We start from the raw sequence: 23,268 nt of genomic DNA, 5'->3' as shown, positions 1-23,268 counted from the left end.
AGGCTGGATTGCAATGGCTTGGCTGGGTGCAATGGCTTGGCTTTGCTGGCTTTTTTGCTCTTGTCTTTCAGGGTGGTGTGCAATGGCTTGGCTTGGCTGGCTTTTTTGCTCTTGTCTTTCAGGCTGGAGTGCAATGGCTTGGCTTCTCTGGCTTTTTTGCTCTTGTCCTTCAGGCTGGGTTTCAGTGGCTTGGCTTGGTGCAATGGCTTGGCTTTGGTGGCTTTTTTGCTCTTGTCCATCAGGCTGGAATGCAATGGCTTGGCTTGGCTGGCTTTTTTATTCTTGTCCTGCAGACTGGAGTGCAGTGGCTTGGCTTGGCTGGCTTTTATGCTCTTGTCCTTCAGGCTGGAGTGCAACGGCATGGCTTGGCTTGGATTGGCTTTTTTGCTCTTGTCCTTCAGGCTGCAGTGCAATGCCTTGGCTGACTTTGCTTGGCTTTTTTGCTCTGGTCCTTCATGCTGGAGTGCAATGGCTTTGCTTGACTGGCTTTATTCGTCTTTTCCTTCAGGCTGGAGTGCAATGGCTTGCTTAACTGGCTTTTTTGCTCTTGTCCTTTAGGCTGGAGTGCAATGACTTGGCTTGTTGCAATGGCTTTGTGTCGCTGGCTTTTTTGCTCTTGTCTTTCAGGCTGGAAAGCAATGTCTTGGCTTGGCTGGCTTTTTTGCTCTTGTCCTTCAGGCTGCAGTGCAATGGCTTTGCTTGACTGGCTTTTTTGCTCTTGTCCTTCAGGCTGGAGTGCAATGGCTTGGCTTGGTGCAGTGGCTTGGAATGGCTCGCTTTTTTGCTTTTGTCCTTAAGGCCGGAGTGCAATCGGTACTCTTGGTGCAATGGCTTGGCCTGGCTGGAATTTTTGCTCTTGTCCTTCTGGCTGGAGTGCAATGGCTTGGCTTCCCTGGGTTTTTTGCTCTTTTCCTTCAGGCTGGAGTGCAATGGCTTGTCATGGCTGGCTTTTTTGCTCTTTTCCTTCAGGCTGGAGTGCAATGGCCTTATCTCGGCTCACCCCAAGTTCCATCTCCCCAGTTCAAGCAATTCTCCCGCCTCAGACTCCCAAGTTGATGGGCTACATAGTCATAGACACAAATTTTACAACGATAAACTACATGTTTTTTATTTAATTCCTCATATAATGTTTTAAAAGGGTGGGGTAAGAAACACTGTGGTTTAATGGTAAAAGTATTAGACTTGATTCTAGTCTTGTGCTGTTTGCCTGGTTTGACTTGCATCTCCAAGCCTTGCCTTTTCGTTGTAGATTGTGAATAGTGCTATTTGCCTGAGTACTTCACCTGTGGCAGGTGTGGATCACTGAATGAGACAAGGAATGGAAGCCCTTTGGGAACTCGAGTTCTATGGAAACTGTCCTTACTAGTCAGTATCAAGAGTGAAGGCATTTCATTTGTTTCTTTCAGAAAGAAATTTCATTCTTGTCATAGCCTGTTGTTGCTTTCACTCCCTTTTTGTATAATTAAGTTAATTACTGTTGGACATTCTATTTTTAGATAGATGGGTTTGTCTCATTGCAGATTTAGCTGTTAGTATCTTTCTTTTCTTTTAATTCACCGTCCAAAACTGCAATTAAGCTGTTAGTATCTTTCCAGGCCTGTAGTTTACATCACTGAGTCTAATTGAGACTACGCCAAGTTTCCCAGAAGCAGTGAATTTTCGCATTCTGTTAGGTGAGTCTTTATAGTATGTTCCTAAAAAAAAGAATTCCTCTTCAGAGTTATTCATTTTCAGGGCAGTGATAATGTTATGCACTTGTGTGTGTCCTTAGGTTACTTAACCCTGTATTTTCTTTTTATAGACAAACTTATTGGTGTCCACTGTACCCATGGTTTAAACAGGACTAGCTACCTCACTTGTAGGTAAGTTGCTGACCCCAGAGGGAGACCATTTTAAATTTGTCTTTGTCTGTTTACAATGGTAATGTAATCCTGTTGTAAAAAAAAGGAACCAGCATAGAAATACATGAAGTAGAAAGCAGTCTTGCTCCCACCCAACGATTGCCACCATTTATAATTTAGTGCACATCTTTTCAGACTCTAAAAATGCAGATACAAACATACATGTGATTCAATGGTATAATAGTTATACATTCTGTTTTTTAATATGTGATAGACATCTTTGAATGTACTTGGACTCTTCATTCTTTTTAAGGGCTGTTTTCCTTTGCATACCAAGGATCACCAAAGTCAGAAATTTTTGATATTATTAAAAACATTGACATCGTTATCATTTTTATATAAACATTTTTGAATGCATACACCATAGCCCCAGAGGTAATTTCACTCCAAGTAGAATTTCTGAATCAAATCATATGTGTCCTTATGCTTTTCATGGATGTTGCCACACTGTGCTGATTTATGTTTGTTCATTCTGAAAATATCTCCTGAGCATCTGTTATGTGTAGGCACTGTGCTGGGTGCTAGCAAAGAGACTTCAGCTGCCCTGTGCCTCCTAACAGTCTAGGGAGGGAGTAGATATTAAAGAATCACAAAAATGTCTATAGAATTACAACTCTTGACGAGCGCTGAGAAGGAGAGGGAACGTGGTACAATGAGAGCATGGAACAGGGAGGATTTGACTTCAACGAGAGGACTAGAGATTTCTGTGGAGAGGTCTGAGCAACTATCGGAAGTATGAGTAGGTGTTAACCAGATACGACCGTTGTGGAGAGAACTGTGAACATTAAGGATCAGCAAAGCCCATGTCACAGGAAAACATATACTGTGTTGGAAGAAGTGGCCAGGAGACTGGGCCATGGTGGAAGTATGGCATTAAAATGGAGCTGGAAGTAGGGGTAGGAGCTAAAACCATGCAGAACTATGTGTAAGGTTTTTGTCACTATCTTAAAAACAATAGAAAACCGTTGAATTTTTTGTTGTTGGGGATAGGTGTGGGAAACATAATCACATTTACATTTTCAACCTATCATTTTGCTGCTGAGTTGAAAATACACTGCAGAGGGAAAGGTAGAAGCAAGGAGACACGTTAGGAGGTGTTTGTAGGAAGTAAGGCATAATGGTGGAGTGGACCAGGCCATGGCGGTCATTTTGGTGGAAAGATATAGACATATTCTAGAGATATTTACGTCATATTATTGTCAGGAATTGGTGGTGGATTGAAGAGAGTATGGATGAAATGGCTGACAGTGATGGTGACTCCCAAGTTTTTGACCCATTCTGTTGGTTATACAGTATTCTTTGAGATATCACGTTTTTTCCCAATTTGTCTTGTCTTTATCATTCGTTTCTGATAAATACTTTGTCATATTAAGGAAGTCTGTTTCTGTTTTTAGTATATAAAGCATTTTGATAAAAAATGATTCTGTATTTCCTTTTGTTTATTAGTTAAATCATAATAATGTAAATAAATATGTAAATAGATCTTCTGAAGTTGAGTCATCCTTGCATTCTTGAAAAATGTCTTCTTGTGGTCATGGTTTGTCATCCTCTAATAATTGCTGGATTCGATATGCTGATATTTCATTAGGACTTTCATATCTATGTCTGTAAGTTGAAATAGGACCTTTTTTGAAAAAACTTGATTGGTTTTCTTTTCATATATATAAATGACCCAAATTATGTTGTCTTGTTATTTGATTGATGTAGAAGGCATGAGGCCAGGTGATGCAATTGGATGTAAGTATGAGGGTTGTCACTATTTTTCCCTTTTTATAAAAGTTAAAGGTGGAAATGTAAAGGAATTTCTCAAATTTTGGAGACAAGTTTGTAATTCATTTGTTCCAATATAAGATAGTCTTGCCAAAAAGTCTATAGATGTCTGTGGAAGTAGTGAGATATCACAGCCTGAATAGTGCATTTCGGCCTAATTTACTTTTTCTGGGAAAGAGTTGCTTTTTTTTTTTTTTAATGCCAATTAAGGCAGATTTTATTCATCTTTATTTATTTATTTATTTATTTATTTATTTATTTATTTATTTATTTTTGAGATAGGGTTTCGCTCTTGTTACCCAGGCTGGAGTGCAATGGCACGATCTCGGCTCACCGCAACCTCCGCCTCCTGGGTTCAAGCAATTCTCCTGCCTCAGCCTCCCGAGTAGCTGGGATTCCAGGCACGAGCCACCATGCCAAGCTAATTTTTTGTATTTTTAGTAGAGATGGGGTTTCACCATGTTCACCAGGATGGTCTCCATCTTTTGACCTCATGATCCACCCACCTCGGCCTCCCAAAGTGCTGGGATTATACCCGGGAGCCACCGCGCCCGGCCAGACTTGCTTTTTGTACAGTTATTTCTAATAGTTTATGCACTCCTCAGTATTGAATAGGTGCCAGAGACATTGCTTAGAAAGAAAAAACTACATTGAAGACCTTCAGAATGGTCCTATCAGAAAGTCTTGTTTATTTACTTATTTACTTACTTATCTGAGACCGTCTTGCCCTGTCACCCAAGCTGAAGTGCAGTGGCACAATCTTGGCTCACTGCAAACTACGCCTCCCAGGTTCAAACAGTTCTGCCTCAACCTCCCAAGTAACTGGGGTTACAGGCGTGCGCCACCATGCATGGCTAATTTTTATATTTAGTAGAGATTGGATTTCACTATGTTGGTCAGGCTGGTCTGGAACTCCTGACCTAAGGTGTTCCACCCACCTTGGACTCCCAAAGTGCGAGGATTACAGGCGTGAGCCACTGTACCCAGCCCCTTTCACAGGAGCATGTGTCTCAAGCAGAAGCTGCAGTCACAACACTTGTTGCTTGCCATACCTGAAAAGTAGTTGGTCAAGATTTGGGATTACATAGAAGGTTGAGGCAGGGCACAATGGCTCACACTTGTAATCCCAGCATTTTGGGAGGCCCAGGTGGGTGGATCACTTGAGGTCAGGAGTTGGAGACCAGCCTGGCCAATATGGTGAAACCCTGTCTCTACAAAAAATACAAAAATTAGGCCAGGTGCAGTGGCTCATGCCTGTAATCCTAGCATTTTGAGAGGCCAAGGCAGGCAGATCACCTGAGGTCAGGAGTTTGAGACCATCCTGGCCAATGTGGCGAAACCCCATCTCTACTAAAAATGCAAAACTAAGCCAGGCTAGTGGCCGGTGCCTGTAATCCAAGATACTCGGGAGACTGAGGCAGGAGAATCACTTAAACCCAAGAGGTGGAAGTTGCAGTGAGCCAAGATCGTGCCACTGCACTCTAGCCTGGGTGACAGAGCAAGACTCCATCTCAAAAAAAAGAAAAAAAGGTTGAGTTTAAAGCTGGAGGTAGTAAATGCCAAAGAATAATTTAAAAAAAAACTTTTGGCTCTCCCTGATGACAGAGGGACACCCTTCTATACTGCCTTCCATCTCTCTCATAGGTGCCTTTCATAGCCAGCACAACAGTTTTTTTTGTTGTTGTTTTTTTTTGACAGAGTCTCACTCTGTCACCTAGGCTGAGTGTGCAGTGGTGTGCTTGGCTCACTGCAACCTCCACCTCTTGGGTTCAAGCGATTCTCCTGCCTCAGCCTCCCGAGTAGCTGGGATTACAGGTGTTGCACCACCATGCCCAGCTAAGTTTTTGTATTTTTAATAGAGATTTCACCATGTAGCCAGGCTGTACTTGAATTGCTATCCTCAGGGGATCTGCCCACCTCAGGCCACCGAGTGCTGGGATCACAGGTGTGAGCCACCGAGTCCAGGCCAGCTCAACTTTCTGAAGTCCTTCTGAACTATCAGGGAGCGGCTCTGCTGCAGGTCTCTGCAGAAGCAGTCACTGCCCCCTCCGAGTGTGAGAAGGTGAAGTTAGGTGTGCAATGCAGAAGGCTTATGTAATCTATCCACATCCTTTCTCTCCTCCACAAAAGGAAGTATTTGATTATATAATTTTATCAATTTCACTATTCCCAGTCATTTACTATCCCAATTCTCCGGAACACTTTCCACCAACCACTTTGGAAAGGGCTACCTAGGGAGGGTGAGGTGGCTCACAACTGTAATCTCAGCACTTGGGAGGCCAAGGTCGGTGGATGGCTTGACCCTAGGAGTTCGATACCAGCTGGCCAACGTGACAAAACTCTGTCTCAACACAAAATACAAGAAATAGCCTGGTAAGGGGGTGCTCCCCATAGTCCCAGCTACTCAGGAGGATGAGGAAGGAGAATCGCTTGAGCCCAGGAAGTTGAGGCTGCAATGAACTGAGATTGTGCCACTGCACTCCAGCCTGGGCAAGCGGAGTGAGATCCTGTCCAAAAAAAAAAAAAAAAAAAAGGTCAGGGGCTACCTAGCACCTTCCCCACAGCCCTTTCCTCCAAGCACAGAAGACAGCTTCCAGGTGTCCTTGTGTATCACCTGGTCACTGCTGTGTTCCTGCTATGGAACTGGGGGAGCTCAATGCTTAAGTACTAAGTCATATCAGCTCTGTCACATCACTAATGTGCTGAAGGAATTAGAAAGAAGACGATAGTATTCCAGGGAAGTCTCCAAGAATTAATCAACCTGGAGAACTTGCAGGTCAGGTTCCAAACCACTGAATCAAGTTGTCAGAGAGCTCAATAGCTGCCTGGGTCCCAGGTGCTGTGAGGGCCAGACAGGCCTCATTTGTCCATGCTACAGGCACCTGAGCTTTTTCTGTACTCGCCTGGTGTGCAAGCAAAATTATGAGGCGCAGTTTTCACACTTTCATCAAAGTGGCACAGCAGATATTTAGAATTACATCCTGTGTGGGCTTCACAATGGACTCAAGCTGTTCTCCGTCACTGTGGACTCTGCCCCCTGTTCAACCACCACCTTTTTTTCCTTGTAAATGTGCATATTAAGCTTTCAGGAAAATACAGCATTGAACTTTCCACCTTTGTTCTTCCCCCAAGATCTCATTATAATGTCAGCTACCAAGAGAAAAATCCAAGAAGGCAGCTCTCCTACAAACCCCACGGAACCAGCATCCAGGTAAGAGGACTGACCAAATTTGTTCCAACCCTGCAATTAAAATTCCATGAAGCACCTTCAAGGTAAACCACTAGGGAATGTTTTTATTGGCAGCGCTGGCTCTTGTGTGTGTGGGCCAGGTGCAGTGGCTCACACCTGTAATCCCAACATTTTAGGAGGCAGAGCGGGGAGGATCACTTGAGCCCAGGAGCTCAAGACCAGCCTGGGCAACACAGGGAGACCCCAACTCTACATTTAAAAAAAAAAAGGACTGTGGGGGAACCCAAATAGTTCAGACTCTTTGACAGTAAAATTGGTCAGAGCTCCTTGCTGTTCTTTGAATTAGAGTAAAAATAAATTTCACAATATAATCTAAAAGAACTCCGTGCTGATTCTTAACATTTAAGCTGGGTGCGGTGCCTCACAGCCTGTAATCTCAGCATTATGGGAGTCCGAGGTGGGTGGATCACCTGAGGTCAGGAGTTCGAGACCAGCCCATCCAAAATTGTTAAAAGCTGTATCTACTAAAAGTACAAAAATTAGTTGGGCGTGGTGGCACATACCTGTAATCCCAGCTACTCAGGAGGCTGAGGCAGGAGAATCGCTTGAACCCGGGAGGTGGAGGTTGCAGTGAGCTGAGATTATGCCACTGCACTCCAGCCTGGGCAACAGAGCAAAACTGCACCTGAAAAAAAAAAATTAGTTAACAGTCTGAGATAACTTATTCTAGAGAAAACGCATTTAACCAAATATGCCAGTAAATTGAAATATTTCAGTTTTTTCTTCAATAAGAGAATATTTCACAAAAATGGTCTGTTTCTTCTAAATAGGATAAATACTAAGATTCTTTTGTCCTAGAGACCATTCCTATATTGAGTTGATAATCTCACTGCTCTTTATGAAATAAAACAATGTGTCTATATGACTTAGTTTGCAATTTTCCAAGTATAATTTATTCATGTTTATTTAAACCTAAATATTTCTTTTTATAGTTATATGTCAAAAAATAGTGATAGGTTTTATGGCTTGCTTAAAGTATAAATGAGGAAAACACACATTTGCCATACCAATAGCTGGTTTTAAGTTTTTTTTAGAGGAAATACTATAATTTAAAAAAAAAGTTGTAAAATATTTAACAGAATTTCCAGTTACGATTTCCAAAATGTAAAGATTTAAAACATAATTTAAACAAAACTAAAAATCAGAAGGATTCATTCTTGCTTTTTTTCCTTTTTTAAAAAAAAATCAGGCAATTTGTCACAGAAAGTTCAGCATGTGATTGCAGCTGCAGCCTCACTCCTCGTCGGAATCGCTGTCCCTCCACGTGGGGACAGAGTGCCGCATTGAGGACAACAAGACATCTTCAATCTGCTTCTTAGAGTTTTCCTCCAGGTCGGTACTAATTGCTCCAGATTCAGACAGTTTCCACTCCAACTCTACAAGATAATAAGCAAATTACCTAAGGCGCTGTGCTGCAAAGGTTCCCTCACCCTAAGTCCATCAAGCTAGTTTTTTCTGAGTAGAAAATGCAATTATCAAAATTTGGCCTGGCATAGTGGCTCATACTTGTAATCTCAACACTTTTTGGGAGGCTGAGGCATGAGGATCACTTGAGGCTAGGAGTTGAAGACCACCCTGGTTAATATAGTGAGACCCTCATCTCTAAATAATTTTAAAAAATCAACTGGGTAGGCCAAGTGCCATGGCTCAGGCTTGTAATCCCAGCACTTTGGGAAGCCAAGGCAGGTGGATTGCTTAAGCTAGAAGTTCCAGACCAGCCTAGGCAACAGGGTGAAAACTTAGCCAGGCATGGTGGCATGTGCCTGTGGTCCCAGCTACTCAGGAGGCTGAGGTGGGAGGATCACCTTGCAGGTGCAAAGGGTGCCTGGTGTGCAGACGGAAAAACAGGCCAAAGCCACTAATGCAGCTGGCAGTGTCAGGGACAACTGGGCCCCACAGTCTCAGCCTGGGCCTTTCATGAGCGTGCAGAGTTAGGAGAACATCAGGACACATGGCAGCCCCGTGCTTTTACAATTTGCCATCCTGCACCCTTCACCGTCTCACTGTGTCAGCGAGGTGGGCATGGCTGGGGTCTCTGTCACCATTTGACAGTAAAGACCCAAAGGGATGGATAGCACACGGCATCTAGTGTCACACAGACTGGGACTGGAATCCAGGCACAGTCTTTCACTAGCTGTGTGACCTTAGGCAAAGGACTTGACCTCTCTGTGCCTCAGTTTCCCCATCTATAAAACGGGGGCTAAAATAATATTCATTGGACACAATTATCTGGATTAGAGGTAACAAATATGAAATGAACATAAGCTCCCCAAGGGCAAGGTTTTCTGCCCTTCTTGTTCTCTGCCATTTTCCACATGCCCAGAACAGCACTTGGTACATAGTAGGTGCCCAATGAATGTAAATAGGTAAAACACAAATGAAATCTGCAAATGATGCTGCTGTTCCTTGTCATTACTGCTGCTGTTTAGGCTCTAGGTGACTTACCTAAGGCCACACAGCTGTTCATTGCATAGCCTGGAGTCCAAGATGGCTCTGCTCATCCCAACCTCATGCTGTACCCTGCACACAGGGAACCACCTTTTTAATGAGCTCTGTCTCTAGCAAATGAGAAGACTCCCCAAGCAGCTCCAGGCTAGGATGATGAGACTCTGATGTCTGCTCCCACCTCAGTAACTAATGGAGGGTGCTAGGGATGTGGGAGCTTTCAGGGGAGGGGGCTCTTCTCTGGGATTTGGGTTCTGTCCAGGCCCCAGCAGGTCAGCAGGGTTTCTCCAGGTAGCTCTGCCCATCCTGTTCCCCCTGGGGACCCTCCATGCTGGAAAAGGGAACACTTGCAGAGATGTCCGCCTAGGAGAAGGGGTGCACGCACCTAAGGAGCAAGGTCCCCCATTTCTGGTACAATGTCCTGTCTCTCCTCAGCTCCTCCAGCTCTCTCTCCAACTGCAGGCCCCGAGGCTGGCCCTGGGCACCAGTCCCCAGAGCTGTCAGTCGCACCTGGGTCTTCCAGGGCTGCAGCAAGATCCAGGCTGAAGAGAGGGATGTGCCAACAGGACCAAGCTGCAGACCCGCTTTACAGAGAGGCAAGGGGTAGCCCCCCACAACCTGTCCATCACCCCCACAAATGGCTATCCAAGAACAGCTGCTGAACTGGGCCACCGCCTCCACCCTCATCAGACCACAGGATCCCACCGGCTCCCACCGTGGCCAGACCTCCCTAGGTGCCCAGGGGGAAAAAAGAACTTGGACTTCTCAGCTAAACGAGCCAAGCTTTGCTCCTGGATCTGAGCTAATGTGACCAGGGGCCATTTCACAGACCAAGAAACTAAGGCTTGTCTGGGCGCAATGGCTCACCCCTGTAATCCCAACACTTTGGGAGGCTGAGATGGGAGGATCACTTGAGCCCAAGGCTTTCAGACCACCCTGGGCAACACGGCAATAACTCATCTCTGCTTAATAAAAAAAGAAAAAGGAAAAGAAAGTCAGCGATGTCTGGTGGCATGTGGATATAGTTCTAACTGCTTGGGAGGCTGAGTGGGGAGGATCCTTTAAGCCCAGAACTTCGAGGCTGCAGTGGGCTATGACTGCATCACTGAACTCCAGCCTGGGCAGCAGAACAAGACTGTCAAAAAATACAGAAAAAGAGAAGAAGGAAAGAGAAAGAGAGGCTCAGGGAGGCCCGAGGTCACAGGCCGAGCCAGTGGCACAAAGCCCTTTTCCATCCCAAGCAGGGAGAGAGGTAGGAGAGCCAGGGGAGGGACTGGGTGGTCGCTTGGCTGCATCGGCTTCCTGGGCTCTCACCCACCCAGGTGCCTGTAGGCTGCTGTTAGGTTGAACTCCTGCTGGGGGCCTTTGAACCAGCAGTGCAGGATTTTGTGGTCCTGGCTCTTCTCAGCAAGGATCTCACCCTGCACTGATGCGTTCCAGGCTGACTCGAGTTTGCCCCAGCTGTGGAAGAGGCTCTGTACCAAGACTGTCACTGTGGAAACCTGCAATGAGGTGGGGAGGGGACCAAGGCCTTTGAAGACCCTATTTCCTCCCCCTGGGATGCCCTTTCATCTCTTTTCTATTCATCCCTCAAACGCCCTTCAGTGCCATTTCTGTGAGGCCTAACCTGACTAGTGCAGGCAGGCTAGTTGTCTCTACAGGGCCTTGAGGCAAGAAGAGATACTCCTCTCTGTTGCCCCAGCCTTGAACAGACATAACTTCCCTGTCTCCTCTCCAGTTTGGGGAGAGAATCTGACCTCACTGGGTCGCTATTACTAGTAGCAGGATGTCTGTACCCTGAAGGGTACACGCTGGTAGGTGGCCTTCTCTCCCTGCACCATCATTGTGGTCTTTGGGAGTCCTAGGAAGAGCTGGGTGTGATCTGGCTGGTTTTGGGGCTGGGGGAGGTAGGCCACTTGCAGCCCCCAACTGGCACAAGGCCCCACATGGTACTCTGTGCCCTGCTGGCCCCCATCCCTTGTTCACACAACTCAGGGGCATCACAGGGAGAAGTGAAAAGGACAAGACAGGGTTTGGGCGTGGCTGAGCCTCCAACCCAATACCAGAACTTTGTACCACCTTGTCCCATGTCACTGACCCTCAGTTCCCCACTGCCAACTTCCCCATTTCCTTAAATGACACTTGCATCCTACCAGATGCTTGAGCCAAAACCTCTGAGCCATACATTTCCTTTCTGTCACTCCTTTCCCACCGCCAATCCATCAGCAAATCTGGCATCTCCAGGATCTGGACGCTTGCCGGCACCTCCACTGCCACCACCCTGGGCCAGGCAGCCATGCCCTCTGATTGGGTGAAGGGTGGGAGCCGGCTGGTGGTCCACACATCGAGCTCCTGTCTTGGCACCCTCTGCTACACAGAGGCCTCCTCGTGGTCCCTAACATCACCACCGCCCTTGACTCCACCCTGATGCCACCCAGCGCTGCCTCAGAGGGAACTATGCTGCCCTCGGCTGAGCCCAGTCAGTCCCGGACCTTCCCCACCTCCTCCCATCACCCAGTACAGGGAGAGAGTCCGTGCACCAGGTTCCCTCAGCTCTGTGGATGACACTTACGAGTTTTCTCCCAAACCCGTTCTTGCTTCTGCACCAAACGCCTGCAGAGTAGCAACTTCATGACATGCAGTAGTCGGCATAAAAGCGACTTATGTCTGAAAAGTTTTCACTCTTTTGTTTTTGTCAGGTAGAATGTCTATCTACCTGTCTCCAAAGTAGGGTTCCACTTGCTTTCCTATCTTATTTCTCTACCCATCAGCTGCTAAGCAGCAAGATGGGAAATCTAGATTGTCTTTTTTAAGTCTACTTCCCTACATCACTTAAGAACTAACTCTGAGGCCAGGCACAGTGGCTCTTGCCTGTAATCCCAACACTTTGCGAGGCCAAGGCAGGCAGATCACCTGAGGTCAGAAGTTCAAGATCAGCCTGAACAACATGGAGAAACCCTGTCTCTACTAAAAATACAAAATTAGCCAGGTGTGGTGGTGCATGCTTGCAATCCCAGCTACTCAGAGGCTGAGGCAGGAGAATCGCTTGAACCTGGTTGGTGGAGGTTGCAGTGAGCCGAGATCATGCCATTGTACTCCAGCCTGCGCAACAAGAGCAAAATTCCATCACACACACAAAAAGAACTAACTCTGATAGTTGTAGAGACTGGGAGGGCCAAACTTCACACATCTGTGAGCTGCTATCTGCCCACAGGCCTCCGCTTTTGTCTGCCTCTGTACCAGAAAAAGATCTCAGTGGCAGGGGACCAGGCATGTGCTGGGGGCTGAGCACTGCTCACCTGGAGGTAGATGGTAGCTGGGGTGTAGACCTGGATATTGCCTTCCCTGTTGGGGCCCTGACTCCTGCAGGCCACACTGACCACCAAGTCCTTTAGGGTCCAGGCCTTGCCCAGCATCAGCTCCAGGACAGCTTGGAACTCAGCTTGGTGTGGCCAGTACAACCTTTGAGCTGCAGACCATCAGCCATGGACTATCCAGGTTCAAGGCTCCTGTGAGAGACAGAGAAGGAGAATCTGGTATGCAAGGCAGAGAGGAAGCTTCTAGCAGGCAGCAAGAGGTCCCCAGAGTCTCATCACAGCCTTGATGGGAAAAACAGGGAAAAACTAGGCATGAGGGAACTTTCTAGGATATTAGCAATGTTGTGACTCAAGACAGGGATTTGGATCACACAGGTGTATACATCTGTCAAAACTCAGGGAGATGTATGCATTTCACTCTGCTTAATGAAACTCACGCTGAAACGTTTAGGGTGAAATGTATCAATGTCTACAACTTACTTTGAACTGCATGGAAAAAATTAGAGGGCTGGATAGGTGGAGAGAGAGGTGATGAGGTAAGTGGGGTAAACTGTTAATAGCAGAACCTAGTATGAGAGGATGCTGGTGATCACCGTACCATTCACCCAACTCTTCTGAATGCTTGCAGTTTTTTCCTAATAAAAGGTTGGAAGGCCGAGCGCAGTGGCTCATGCCTGTAATCCCAGCACTTTGGGAGGCCAAGGCGGGAGGATCACTTGAGTCTAGGAGTTTGAGAGTAGCCTGGACCCCATATCTACAAAAAAAAATACAAAAATTAGCCAGGAGTGGTGGTGCACACCTGTTGTCCCAGCTACTCTGCAGGCTGAGGCAGGAGAATTGCTTGAACCCGGGAGGCAGAGGTTTCAGTGAGCTGAGATCGAACCACTGTACTACATAGCCTGGGCGACAGAACGAGACTCCATTTCAATTAAAAAAAAAAAAAGATGTGGTCCTGTTGCTTTTCTTAAGGAAGAAAAAAAGATGTGGAAGACTAAGGTGGTCTAGTATGTGTCACAGAAATTTAGGAGAGAACCGGAAGTAGAAAGTACTTAAAAAGATAAAGACATTTTCCAGAATTAATGAAAGACACCGATTCACGCAGATCTAGAAACTTACACAAATCCTAAGTGCATTAAATAAAATAAATCCATACCTCCACATATATTGAAGCTGCAGGATATCAGGGAAATTTGTAAAGGCAGTGGCAAAAGTCAGACGACCTGTGAGATAGTAATGATGAGGCTTACCTACTTCCCAACAGCAGCAAGGAAAGCCAGAAGACAGTGGAATAGTGTCATCAATAGTTAAGGGAAAAAGCGACTCTTCACCCAAAGTTGTTTATAACCAGTGAAGCTCTCTTGTAGGAATGAACTAGATGAATTAGATGAACGAGACATTTCAGACACAGAATGGATGTGTTTGTCACCAGTGGACACTCACTAAAGGAAAGTTAAGGAATTTGCAGCTAGGTGTGGTGGCTCATGCCTGTAAGCCCAGCACTTTGGGAGGCTGAGGCAGGTGGATCACCTGAGGTCTGTAGTTCAAGACCAGCCTGGCCAACATGGTGAAACCCTGTCTCTACCAAAACTACAAAAATTAGCTGGTGTGGTGGCAGGCACCTTAATCCCATCTACTTGGGAGGCTGAGGCAGAAGAGTCGCTTGAACCCAGGAGGCAGAGGTTGCAGTGAGTCGAGACCATGCCATTGCACTCCAGCCTGGGCAACAAGAGTGAAACTTCATCTCAAAAAAAATAAATAAATAAAAAGGGGACTTTGCTTTGTGCAGAAAGGTGATGAACTGATGAAAGGTCTAAGGTTCAAGAAAGCATGGTGGCTAAAAAAGGGGAGTGAAAATCTGAATGAACATTGACTTCACATAGTAATACAAAGAATGTCTTGTTTGGGACATAAGATACAACTAAAAATCAGGACAAAAGAGCACACAAACTGAAGGGGGATTAATTGGAGTTCAAGCATTCTTAGACCTTTACAAAGTATTCAAGAGGTTGGCAAACTTGTACATTTCAAAAATATTTTAGTCAAGGTAACAGTAAAAAAAAAATTTGAGAGTATAACTTTTACAGTAATGGGAGAAAAAAACCTCAGTTAATTCAAAAGAAGACCAGATGGAAGAACAAAAAGAAATAGAAAAGCAGGTCTTAGATCCAAACTAAGATTTTAGACGGAAATCTAAAACAGTAATCGCAATAGACTTAAATAGATAACACTTAATACTCTTAACCATATGATCCAGCAATCATGCTCCTAGGTATTTACTCAACTGACTTGAAAACTCATGTTCACACAAAACCTGCACACAAATGTTTAAGCGTCTTTATTCATTATCACTCGAAACTGGAAACAGCCAAAATGCTCATCAATAGATGAATGTATAAACAAGCTGTGGTATATCAATACAATGGTATGTTTTTCAGCAACAAAAGGAAATGCGCTATCAAGCCACACATAGAAAAACCATGGATGCTAAGTGAAATGAGCCAGTCTGAAAGGGATGTGACTATTTATCCCCCAGCCCCATGATGAAACTTGACCCCAATGTTGGAGGTGGAGCCTGATAGGAGGAATCTGGGTCATGGGAGTGGATCCCTCATGGATAGATTAAAATCCTCTGATATGATCTGGATCTGTGTCCCCACCCAGAGCCCATGATGTTTAATTGTAATCCCCAGTGCTGGAGGTGATTGTATCATGAGGTGGATTTCTCATGAATGGTTTAGCACTATCCCCCTGGGTACTGTCCTCACAATTGATAGTGAGTGATTCTTGTAAGATCTAATTGTTTAAAAGTGCATAGCACCTCCTCCTTCACTCTCTTGCTCCTGTTCCCACCATATGAGGCACTTCACTCCCCCTTTGCCTTCTGCCATGATTAGAAGCTTCCTAAGGCCTCCCCAGAAGCAGAAGCCAGCATCATGCTTCCTGTACAGCCCGCAAAACCGAACCATGAGCCAATTAAACCTCTTTTCTTTGTAAATTACCAAGTCTCACGTGCTTCTCTATAGCAACATGAGAACAGACTAACACACCCTCCCTGAAAGGGAAGGGGGTACATGCAATGGGATGAGTACTCACTCTATTAGTTTACATGACAGCTGGTGGTTAAAAAGAGCCGGTTAAAAAAGTACCTTCCTCCCCTCTCTCTTACTATGTGATCTTTGCACATCGGTTCCTTTCGCCTTTCACCATGCGTAGAAGCAGGCTGAGGCCATCACCAGAAGCAGATGCTGGTGCCGTGCTTCTTGTATAGCCTGCAGATCTGTGGGCCAAATAAACCTCTTTATAAATTACCCAGCCTCAGGTATTTCTTTCTAGCTACACTAAAAGGACTAACGTAACGTTCTGGAAAAGGCAAAACTATAGAGACATTAAAAAGATCAGTGGTTGCCAGGGGTTCAGGGGAGAGTGGAAGGGTTGAATACGTAAAACACATGGGACTTTCAGGGAATGAAACTATTCTGAATGATACAATAATGGTGGAGAGATGATAATAGGGTTTCATTAAAATTCATAGAACTTAATGGCACAAAGAGTGAATCTTTCTTTTTTTTTTTTGAGTTGGAGTCTTTCTCCGTCACCCAGGCTGGAGTGCAGTAGTGCAATGTCGGCTCACTGCAACCTCAGCCTCCTGGGTTCAAGCAATTCTCCTGCCTCAGCGTCCTGGGTAGCTGGGATTATAGGCATGAGCCACCATGCCTGAATGATTTTTTGTATTTTTAGTAGAGACAAGGTTTCACCATATTGGTCAGGCCGGTCTTGAACTCCTGACCTTGTGATCTGCCCACCTTGGTCTCCCAAAGTGCTGGGATCACCGGCATGAGCCACCACGCCCAGCCAGGAGTGAATCTTAATATACACAAATTTTACAAAATCTTCAGAGGGTTGGGGGAATCCCTGGATGAAATGCAGAATGGGACAAGGCAATCTGACTGCAGGACAAATGTATGAAACAACCTCACAGAGGAGGTTTGGGGGAAATGTGCTAACCTAAGTAGCACTGAAAATGAGTGGAGTCCATGACGTGAAGGGCAAAAGGAGCTATACACAAGCACTGTCACCAGTTGATAAAGTCACTTATCACATGGGTATTAATTAACAGTTGAAACACTGCTATACATATACAGAGAACTGAACAGTTAAATACACAGATGGCAGATGGTAGGAGCCAGGTTTCTCACTGTCAGCATGGGAGGTTACAGATAAGTGGGGGCACGGGTGAGTTCACGCAAGAATAATCCATGAGGTAATGGATTAGAGTTGGAGTCATCACTGTGAACTCATCTTTAGTTTAGTTTGTTTTTTGTTTGTTTGTTTGTTTGTTTTGAGATGGAGCCTCGCTCTGTTGCCCAGGCTGGAGTACAGTGGCACAACCTCTACTCAATGCAACTTCTGACTCCCGAGTTCAAGCAATTCTGCCTCAGCCTCCCAAGTAGCTGGGATTACAGGCATGCACCGCCATGCCAGCTAATGTTTTTATTTTTAGTAGAGAAGGGGTTTCGCTATGTTGTCCAGGCTGGTCTTGAACTCCTGACCTCAGGTGATCCACCTGCCTCTGCCTCCCAAAGTGCTGGGATTACAGATATAAGCCACTGTGTCCAGCAATTCCTGTTTAATTTAATTTAGATACGGATGCTTATGAACAGAAATATTTAGGTAATGTATATGCATGGAGTAGTACATACATACACATTTCCTTGCTCTGTCAGTTGAGGGAGGCTTAAAAAGGAATGACACCCAGTAGCAAAGAACACACTTGTCACTCAGATATTGATTTCTAATCTCATTCTCCAAAAAACGAACCAGGGCTCTTCGAAGAGATGGCTGATTCTAAAATTGGAGCAGGAAATGTAGAGGATAAGCCTGGAGCATCTTGTCATTCCAGAAAGCAGAAAACTGCTGAACAAACAAACACAAACCCACAATGATGAGAGTATGTCAGAGGTCCAGGAGCCAACTGACAGATCTCCCAGTGGCTAGAGCTGGAACAATTTGAGTAACAAAATAAATATTGGATTATAACCCAAAATATAAACTACATATCTATGATTTCATACTGATAAAGAAATGATTGAATAACTAATTTGCCAGGCATGGTGGCTCACGCCTATAATCCCAACATTTTAGGAGGCCAAGGTGGGCGGATCACCTAAGGTCAGGAGTTCAAGACCAGCCTGGCCAACATGGTGAAACCCCCATCTCTACTAAAAATACAAAAATTAGCCGGTTATGGTGACACGTGCCTGTAATCCCAGCTACCCAGGAGGCTGAGGCAGAATTGCTTCAACCTGGGAGGCAGAGGTTGCAGTGAGCCTAAATTGTGCCACTGCACTCCATCCTCGGTGACAGAGTGAGACACTATCTCAAAAATTAAAATAAAAATCAATGAACTAAAAACAAGTTCTAGAACTCTAACAAGGAAACATAAACGTTCAAAAAAGTGCAAAACAAAAAAATCTATACAATTAAGATAATGTTTCTATAATTATAACTTGTAGTTAAAACATTGTTGATTAATTTTTTTTTGAGACGGAGTCTCACTGTCACCCAGGCTGGGGTTCAGTGGTGTGATTTCAGCTCACTGCAACCTCCACCTCCTGAGTTCAAGCGATTCTCCTGCCTCAGCCTCCCAAGTAGCTGGGACTGCAGGCACCCAACACCATGCCCAGCTAATTTTTGTATTTTTAGTAGAGACAGGGTTTCACCATGTTGGCCAGGCTAGTAGCAAACTCCTGAGAACACTGGAACCTGAAGGTCAGGAATCTGAGGCTAAGACGGATTGTGGGAAATGGTGGGAATCTGGCAAGGAGAAAGTGAGGCAGAATGGGAGGATGGGGTGGGGGATGGGGCAGTGAGCTGGGTTAGGGAGGATTAGAAATCAGAACCTTAGGAAGAATCCAGAAAGGAACTGTCCTTAATAAGGTGTGTGCTACAGCCAGGTGCGGTGGCTCACGCTTATAATCCCAGCACTTTGGGAAGCAGAGGCAGGTGGATCACCTGAGGTCAAGAGTTCGAGATAGCCTGGCAAATACGGTGAAACTCTGTCTCTACTAAAATACAAAAATTAGTCAGGTATGGTGGTGTGCACCACTAATCCCAGCCACTCAGGAGACTGAGGCAGGAGAATTGCTTGTACCTGGGAGGTGGAGGTTGCAGTGAGCCGAGATCGCGCCACTGCACTCCAGCCTGGCAACAGAGCAAGACTCTATCTCAAAAAACAAAAACAGGGCCGAGGGCGGTGGCTCAAGCCTGTAATCCCAGCACTTTGAGAGGCCGAGGCGGGTGGATCACGAGGTCAAGAGATCGAGACCATCCTGGTCAACATGGTGATACCCCGTCTCTACTAAAAATACAAAAAAATTAGCTGGGCATGGTGGCGCGTGCCTGTAATCCCAGCTACTCAGGAGGCTGAGGCAGGAGAATTGCCTGAATCCAGGAGGCAGAGGTTGCAGTAAGCGTAGATCGCGCCATTGCACTCCAGCCTGGGTAACAAGAGCGAAACTCCGTCTCAAAAAAAAAAAACAGAAAAAAAAAAGAAAGAAAAAGAAGGCGCGTGCCAGGGTTGAAGGAAGAGTTTTGAAGACCCTGGGAGTGAGAGCAGGGGAGAGACAGGGTTGGCGGTGCAGTAGGGTGCTCATGCAGCATCAAACAGAAGATGAGAGGAAAACAGAGCCCTTCTCCTCCAATGCCAACTACTCCTCTGAGTCCCAGGCCACCTGCTCCTGTGTCTGCTGACCTACTGACCTGTCTCTGAATCCTGCTGGAATGCTGTTCCTCCTGATCTCTGCCCTGCCCCAGACCTTTCACTAACACCACCACCCCCACTGCCCAGCGCTCACCAGCCCCACTGCCCCTGACCATAACCTGCCCCATCCCAGACGCCCCTGCTTCCATCTCATACCCTCGGTGACCCAAAGGGGACCTGGACACGCAGGTGAAGAGGGTGCTCTTCTGGTTCCTCCTGCTCAGGTGTCCCAGTTGCACAATCATGAGTGTGAGGAAATGTTGGATATGACACAGATTCTATTTATCAAGCCGTTTCACACTGTGGTTTACCTAACAGTGTTTTTGTGGGGTCATCCATGGGGATTTGGTCTTCCCTGCAGACCAAGGGCCTGAGCACAGATTTGTTTACTTTTTTTTGTTTTTTTCCCCGAGCACAGATTTCTTGAGCAGCCTAGAGAAGCTCTGGTCTCACCAGTCCACACTAAAATCTGGGTCCTACCGGCCCTGCTTGGCCCAAGCACAACGAGGTTGACAGGATGGAAATAGTGACTTTATAATATCAAAAAGGAAGGATGTCATGGGCCAATGGAACACAATAGAGAACCCGGAAATAATCCATGCATTTATAGCCATGGATTTTTTTTCACCAAGGCACCAAGAACATACCTTAGGGAACAGACGGTGTCTTCGATAAGCAGTGCTGGGAAAATGAGAGCTATCTACGTGTGAAGAGTAAAACTAGACCCCTATGCTTCACTGTATATAAAATCAAATTAAAATTAATTAAAAACTGACATGTAAGAAACTACAGGTCAGGCGAAGTGGCTCATGCCTATAATCCCAGCCCAGGCCTAGGTGGACAGATTGCCTGAGCTCAGGCATTCAAGACTATCCCGGCCAACATAGTGAAACCCCGTCTCTGCTAAAAATACAAAAATTATCCAGGTATGGTAGGGCACACCTGTAATTCCAGCTACTAGGGAGGCTGAGTGAGGCAGGAGAATTGCTTGAACCCAGGGGATGGAGGTTGCGGTGAGCTGGCATTATGCCACTGCACTCCAGCCTGGGCAACAGAGTGAGATGACTCTGTCAAAAACAAAGAAACAAACAAAGTGAAGAGATAACCTACAGAATGGGAGAAAATTTTTGCACACTATTCATCCAACAAAGGATTAATAGCCAGAATATCTAATAACTCAAAATCAAAAATCCTAAATAATCCTATTAAAAAATAGGCAAATCCCATGGTGTGCCTGGCCCTGCAGTCTCTGAGTCCTGCCAGCAGCTCCACCCTGCGCCCAGCCCAGCCTGCAGGGACTCGGCCTCGCCCGGCGCCACCGGCGGCCTGGACCCCTGGGACTCCTCAAGCTGGCGCCTCTTGTCCAACTTGTGACCCTCACCAAACACCCTGCGGGCCCAGGCGGGCCGGGGACAGGGAGTCATCCAGACCAAAGTCATGACATCGTGCTGCCCTCGTTGCCAGCCCCGCCCAGAAGCCACAGACTCAAGGCAGGCAGCCATAGTCGGACGGATGGACCGACAGGCCGAGCCTGTGGGACTGCCGACTCCAAGTCCCCGGTGGTTCCCCCTTATCGCCCTGCACCCACCCCCATCACTCCTGCCCCCAGCGGCGGCCTCATGTGCGAGGGGGCTGCCTTCACCTCAGTGCCTCAGTTTCCCCAGCTAGAAAACAGAGACAGACCAGCCCAGTGGCCAAGAGGAGCCACCTGCGGAGCCCCACCCGCTCCCGCTCGCCCCCCCTCACCCCCCCGGTCGCCACCCCCCACCCCCACGCCCCCTCCTGCCCCTGGCCCTCTAGGTGGCCGGAGGTCTGATGAGGATGGTTTTCTTTATTTTATTTTATTTTATTTATTTATTTTTTGAGACGGGGTATCACCATGGCCAGGATGGTCTCCATCTCTTGATCTCGTGATCGCCCGCCTCGGCCTCCCAAAGTGCTGGGATTACAGGCATGAGCTACCGTGCCCGGCCATGATTCAGTAATTCTAACGAGCTCCCTGGTGATGCCAGTGCTACTGGTCTTTAGACCATACTTTTGTACTTTTGTAAGCAAGGATACTTGAAGCTAAAAAGGAAGGTTTTTTTTTTTTTTTTTTTTTTTGGAGATGGAATTTCGCTTTTGTTACCCAGGCTGGAGTGCAATGGCGCGATCTCGGCTCACCGCAACCTCCGCCTCCTGGGTTCAGGCAATTCTCCTGCCTCAGCCCCCTGAGTAGCTGAGATTACAGGCACGAGCCACCGTGCCCAGCTAATTTTTTTGTATTTTTAGTAGAGACGGGGTTTCACCATGTTGACCAGGATGGTCTTGATCTCTTGACCTCGTGATCCACCCGCCTTGACCTCCCAAAGTGCTGGGATTACAGGTGTGAGCCACCGCGCCCGGCCATTTTTTCTGTTTTTTGAGACAGGCTCTCACTCTCTTACTCAGGCTGGATTGTAGTGGTGCAATCTTGGCTCACTGCAACCTCCACCTCCCAGGTTCAAGCGATTTTCTAGCCTCAGCCTCCTGAGTAGCTGGGATTACAGGTATGCACCACCAGGCTCGGCTAATTTTTGTAATTTTAGTAGAGAGAGGGTTTCACCATGTTGGCCAGACTGGATTCCAACTCCCTGACCTCAAGTGCTGGGATTACTGGCACGAGCCACCACAACTAGCCCCTCTTTCTTTTAAATAAATTGATTGGAGCCGCATTAGAAGAAGAGTTTTCTTGGGTCACATAAAATACACTAACAAGCCTGTAATCCCAGCACTTTGGGAGGCCAAGGCAGGCAGATCACAAGGTCAAGAGATCGAGACCATCCTGGCCAACATGGTGAAACCTCGTCTCTACTAAAAATACAAAAAAATTAGCTGGGTGTGGTGGCACGCCCCTGTAGTCCCAGCTACTCGGGAGGCTGAGGCAGGAGAATTGCTTAAACCTGGCAGGCAGAAGTTGCAGTGAACCAGGATTTTGCCACTGCACCCCAGCATAGGCGACAAGAACAAAACTCTATCTCAAAACAAACAAACAAAACACCAAATATCTGTTTGAGCACTTGCTTTCTATTCTTTCAGGTATATACTCAGAAGTGGAAGTGCTGGATCATATGGTAATTCTGTTTAATTTTTTTGAGGAAATGCCATACTGTATTCCATACCAGTTGCACCATTTTGCATTCCCAGTGACTTGTGTCTTTTAAAAGGTTATTTTTAGGACAAATGAAGACTAGACTTAAGGAAGGCAAGAGTGGATGCAGAAATATATGTTAAGAGGCTCTTACAATTAACCATGAGATTGATTATGGTAGCTTGCATCTACATAATAGCAGTGGAAGTGGGGAGAAGTCACTAGATTCTAGTTTTGTTTGAAAGGCAGAGCCAAATGGATTTGCTGATGGGATTAGTTTGGGAGTATGAAAGAACGTGAGAAAGCAAGGATGACTCCTAGGTTTTTGGCTTGAGCAACTGAAATAATGAGGGTTCCATTTACAAATGTCAGAAAATTTGCAGAAATTGAGGTGGATAAATTAGGAGTTTGTTTTGGGACATGTTAAGTTTAATATACCTATTAAACATCCAAACAGACAAAATGAGCCTGATGTTCAGGGAAATGTGTGGGTTGGAGAGAAAATTTGAAAGCCATCAGAATATATAAATGGCATTTAAAATTATGAGATTTGGGCCAGGCGTGGTGGCTCACACCTGTAATCCAAGCACTTTGGGAGGCCAAGGTGGGTGGATCACTAGAGGCCAGGAGTCCGAGACCAGCCTGGGCAACATAGTGAGGCATTGCTATGGAAAAATTAAAAGTAAAGCAACACAGAGAGACCTTATCTCTATTTA

At 46.1% G+C, this 23,268-nt stretch overlaps 1 protein-coding gene across 1 annotated transcript in view; it reads right to left on the bottom strand.

Annotated features, from left to right (window-relative positions):
- Nucleotides 1-20,945, bottom strand: part of LOC135273589 (uncharacterized protein C2orf78-like) — a 78,192-nt gene extending 57,247 nt beyond the window's left edge. Inside the window, exons 1-6 of the mRNA XM_064372778.1 lie at nt 20,716-20,945; nt 19,538-19,659; nt 12,666-12,835; nt 11,163-11,264; nt 10,685-10,868; nt 9,752-9,908 (exon numbers count right to left, since the gene is read on the bottom strand). Coding sequence (XP_064228848.1) covers nt 9,752-9,908; nt 10,685-10,868; nt 11,163-11,264; nt 12,666-12,835; nt 19,538-19,659; nt 20,716-20,945 — 965 coding nt within the window. The remainder of the gene's footprint in view (nt 1-9,751; nt 9,909-10,684; nt 10,869-11,162; nt 11,265-12,665; nt 12,836-19,537; nt 19,660-20,715) is intronic.
- Nucleotides 20,946-23,268: the final 2,323 nt, after the last annotated feature.

Source organism: Aotus nancymaae, unplaced genomic scaffold (genome assembly GCF_030222135.1).
Source record: "Aotus nancymaae isolate 86718 unplaced genomic scaffold, 86718_ANA_hifiasm-v0.15.2.pri h1tg000008l, whole genome shotgun sequence".
Taxonomy (NCBI): Eukaryota; Metazoa; Chordata; class Mammalia; order Primates; family Aotidae; genus Aotus; species Aotus nancymaae.
This window is presented reverse-complemented; position numbering and strand designations above follow the sequence as displayed.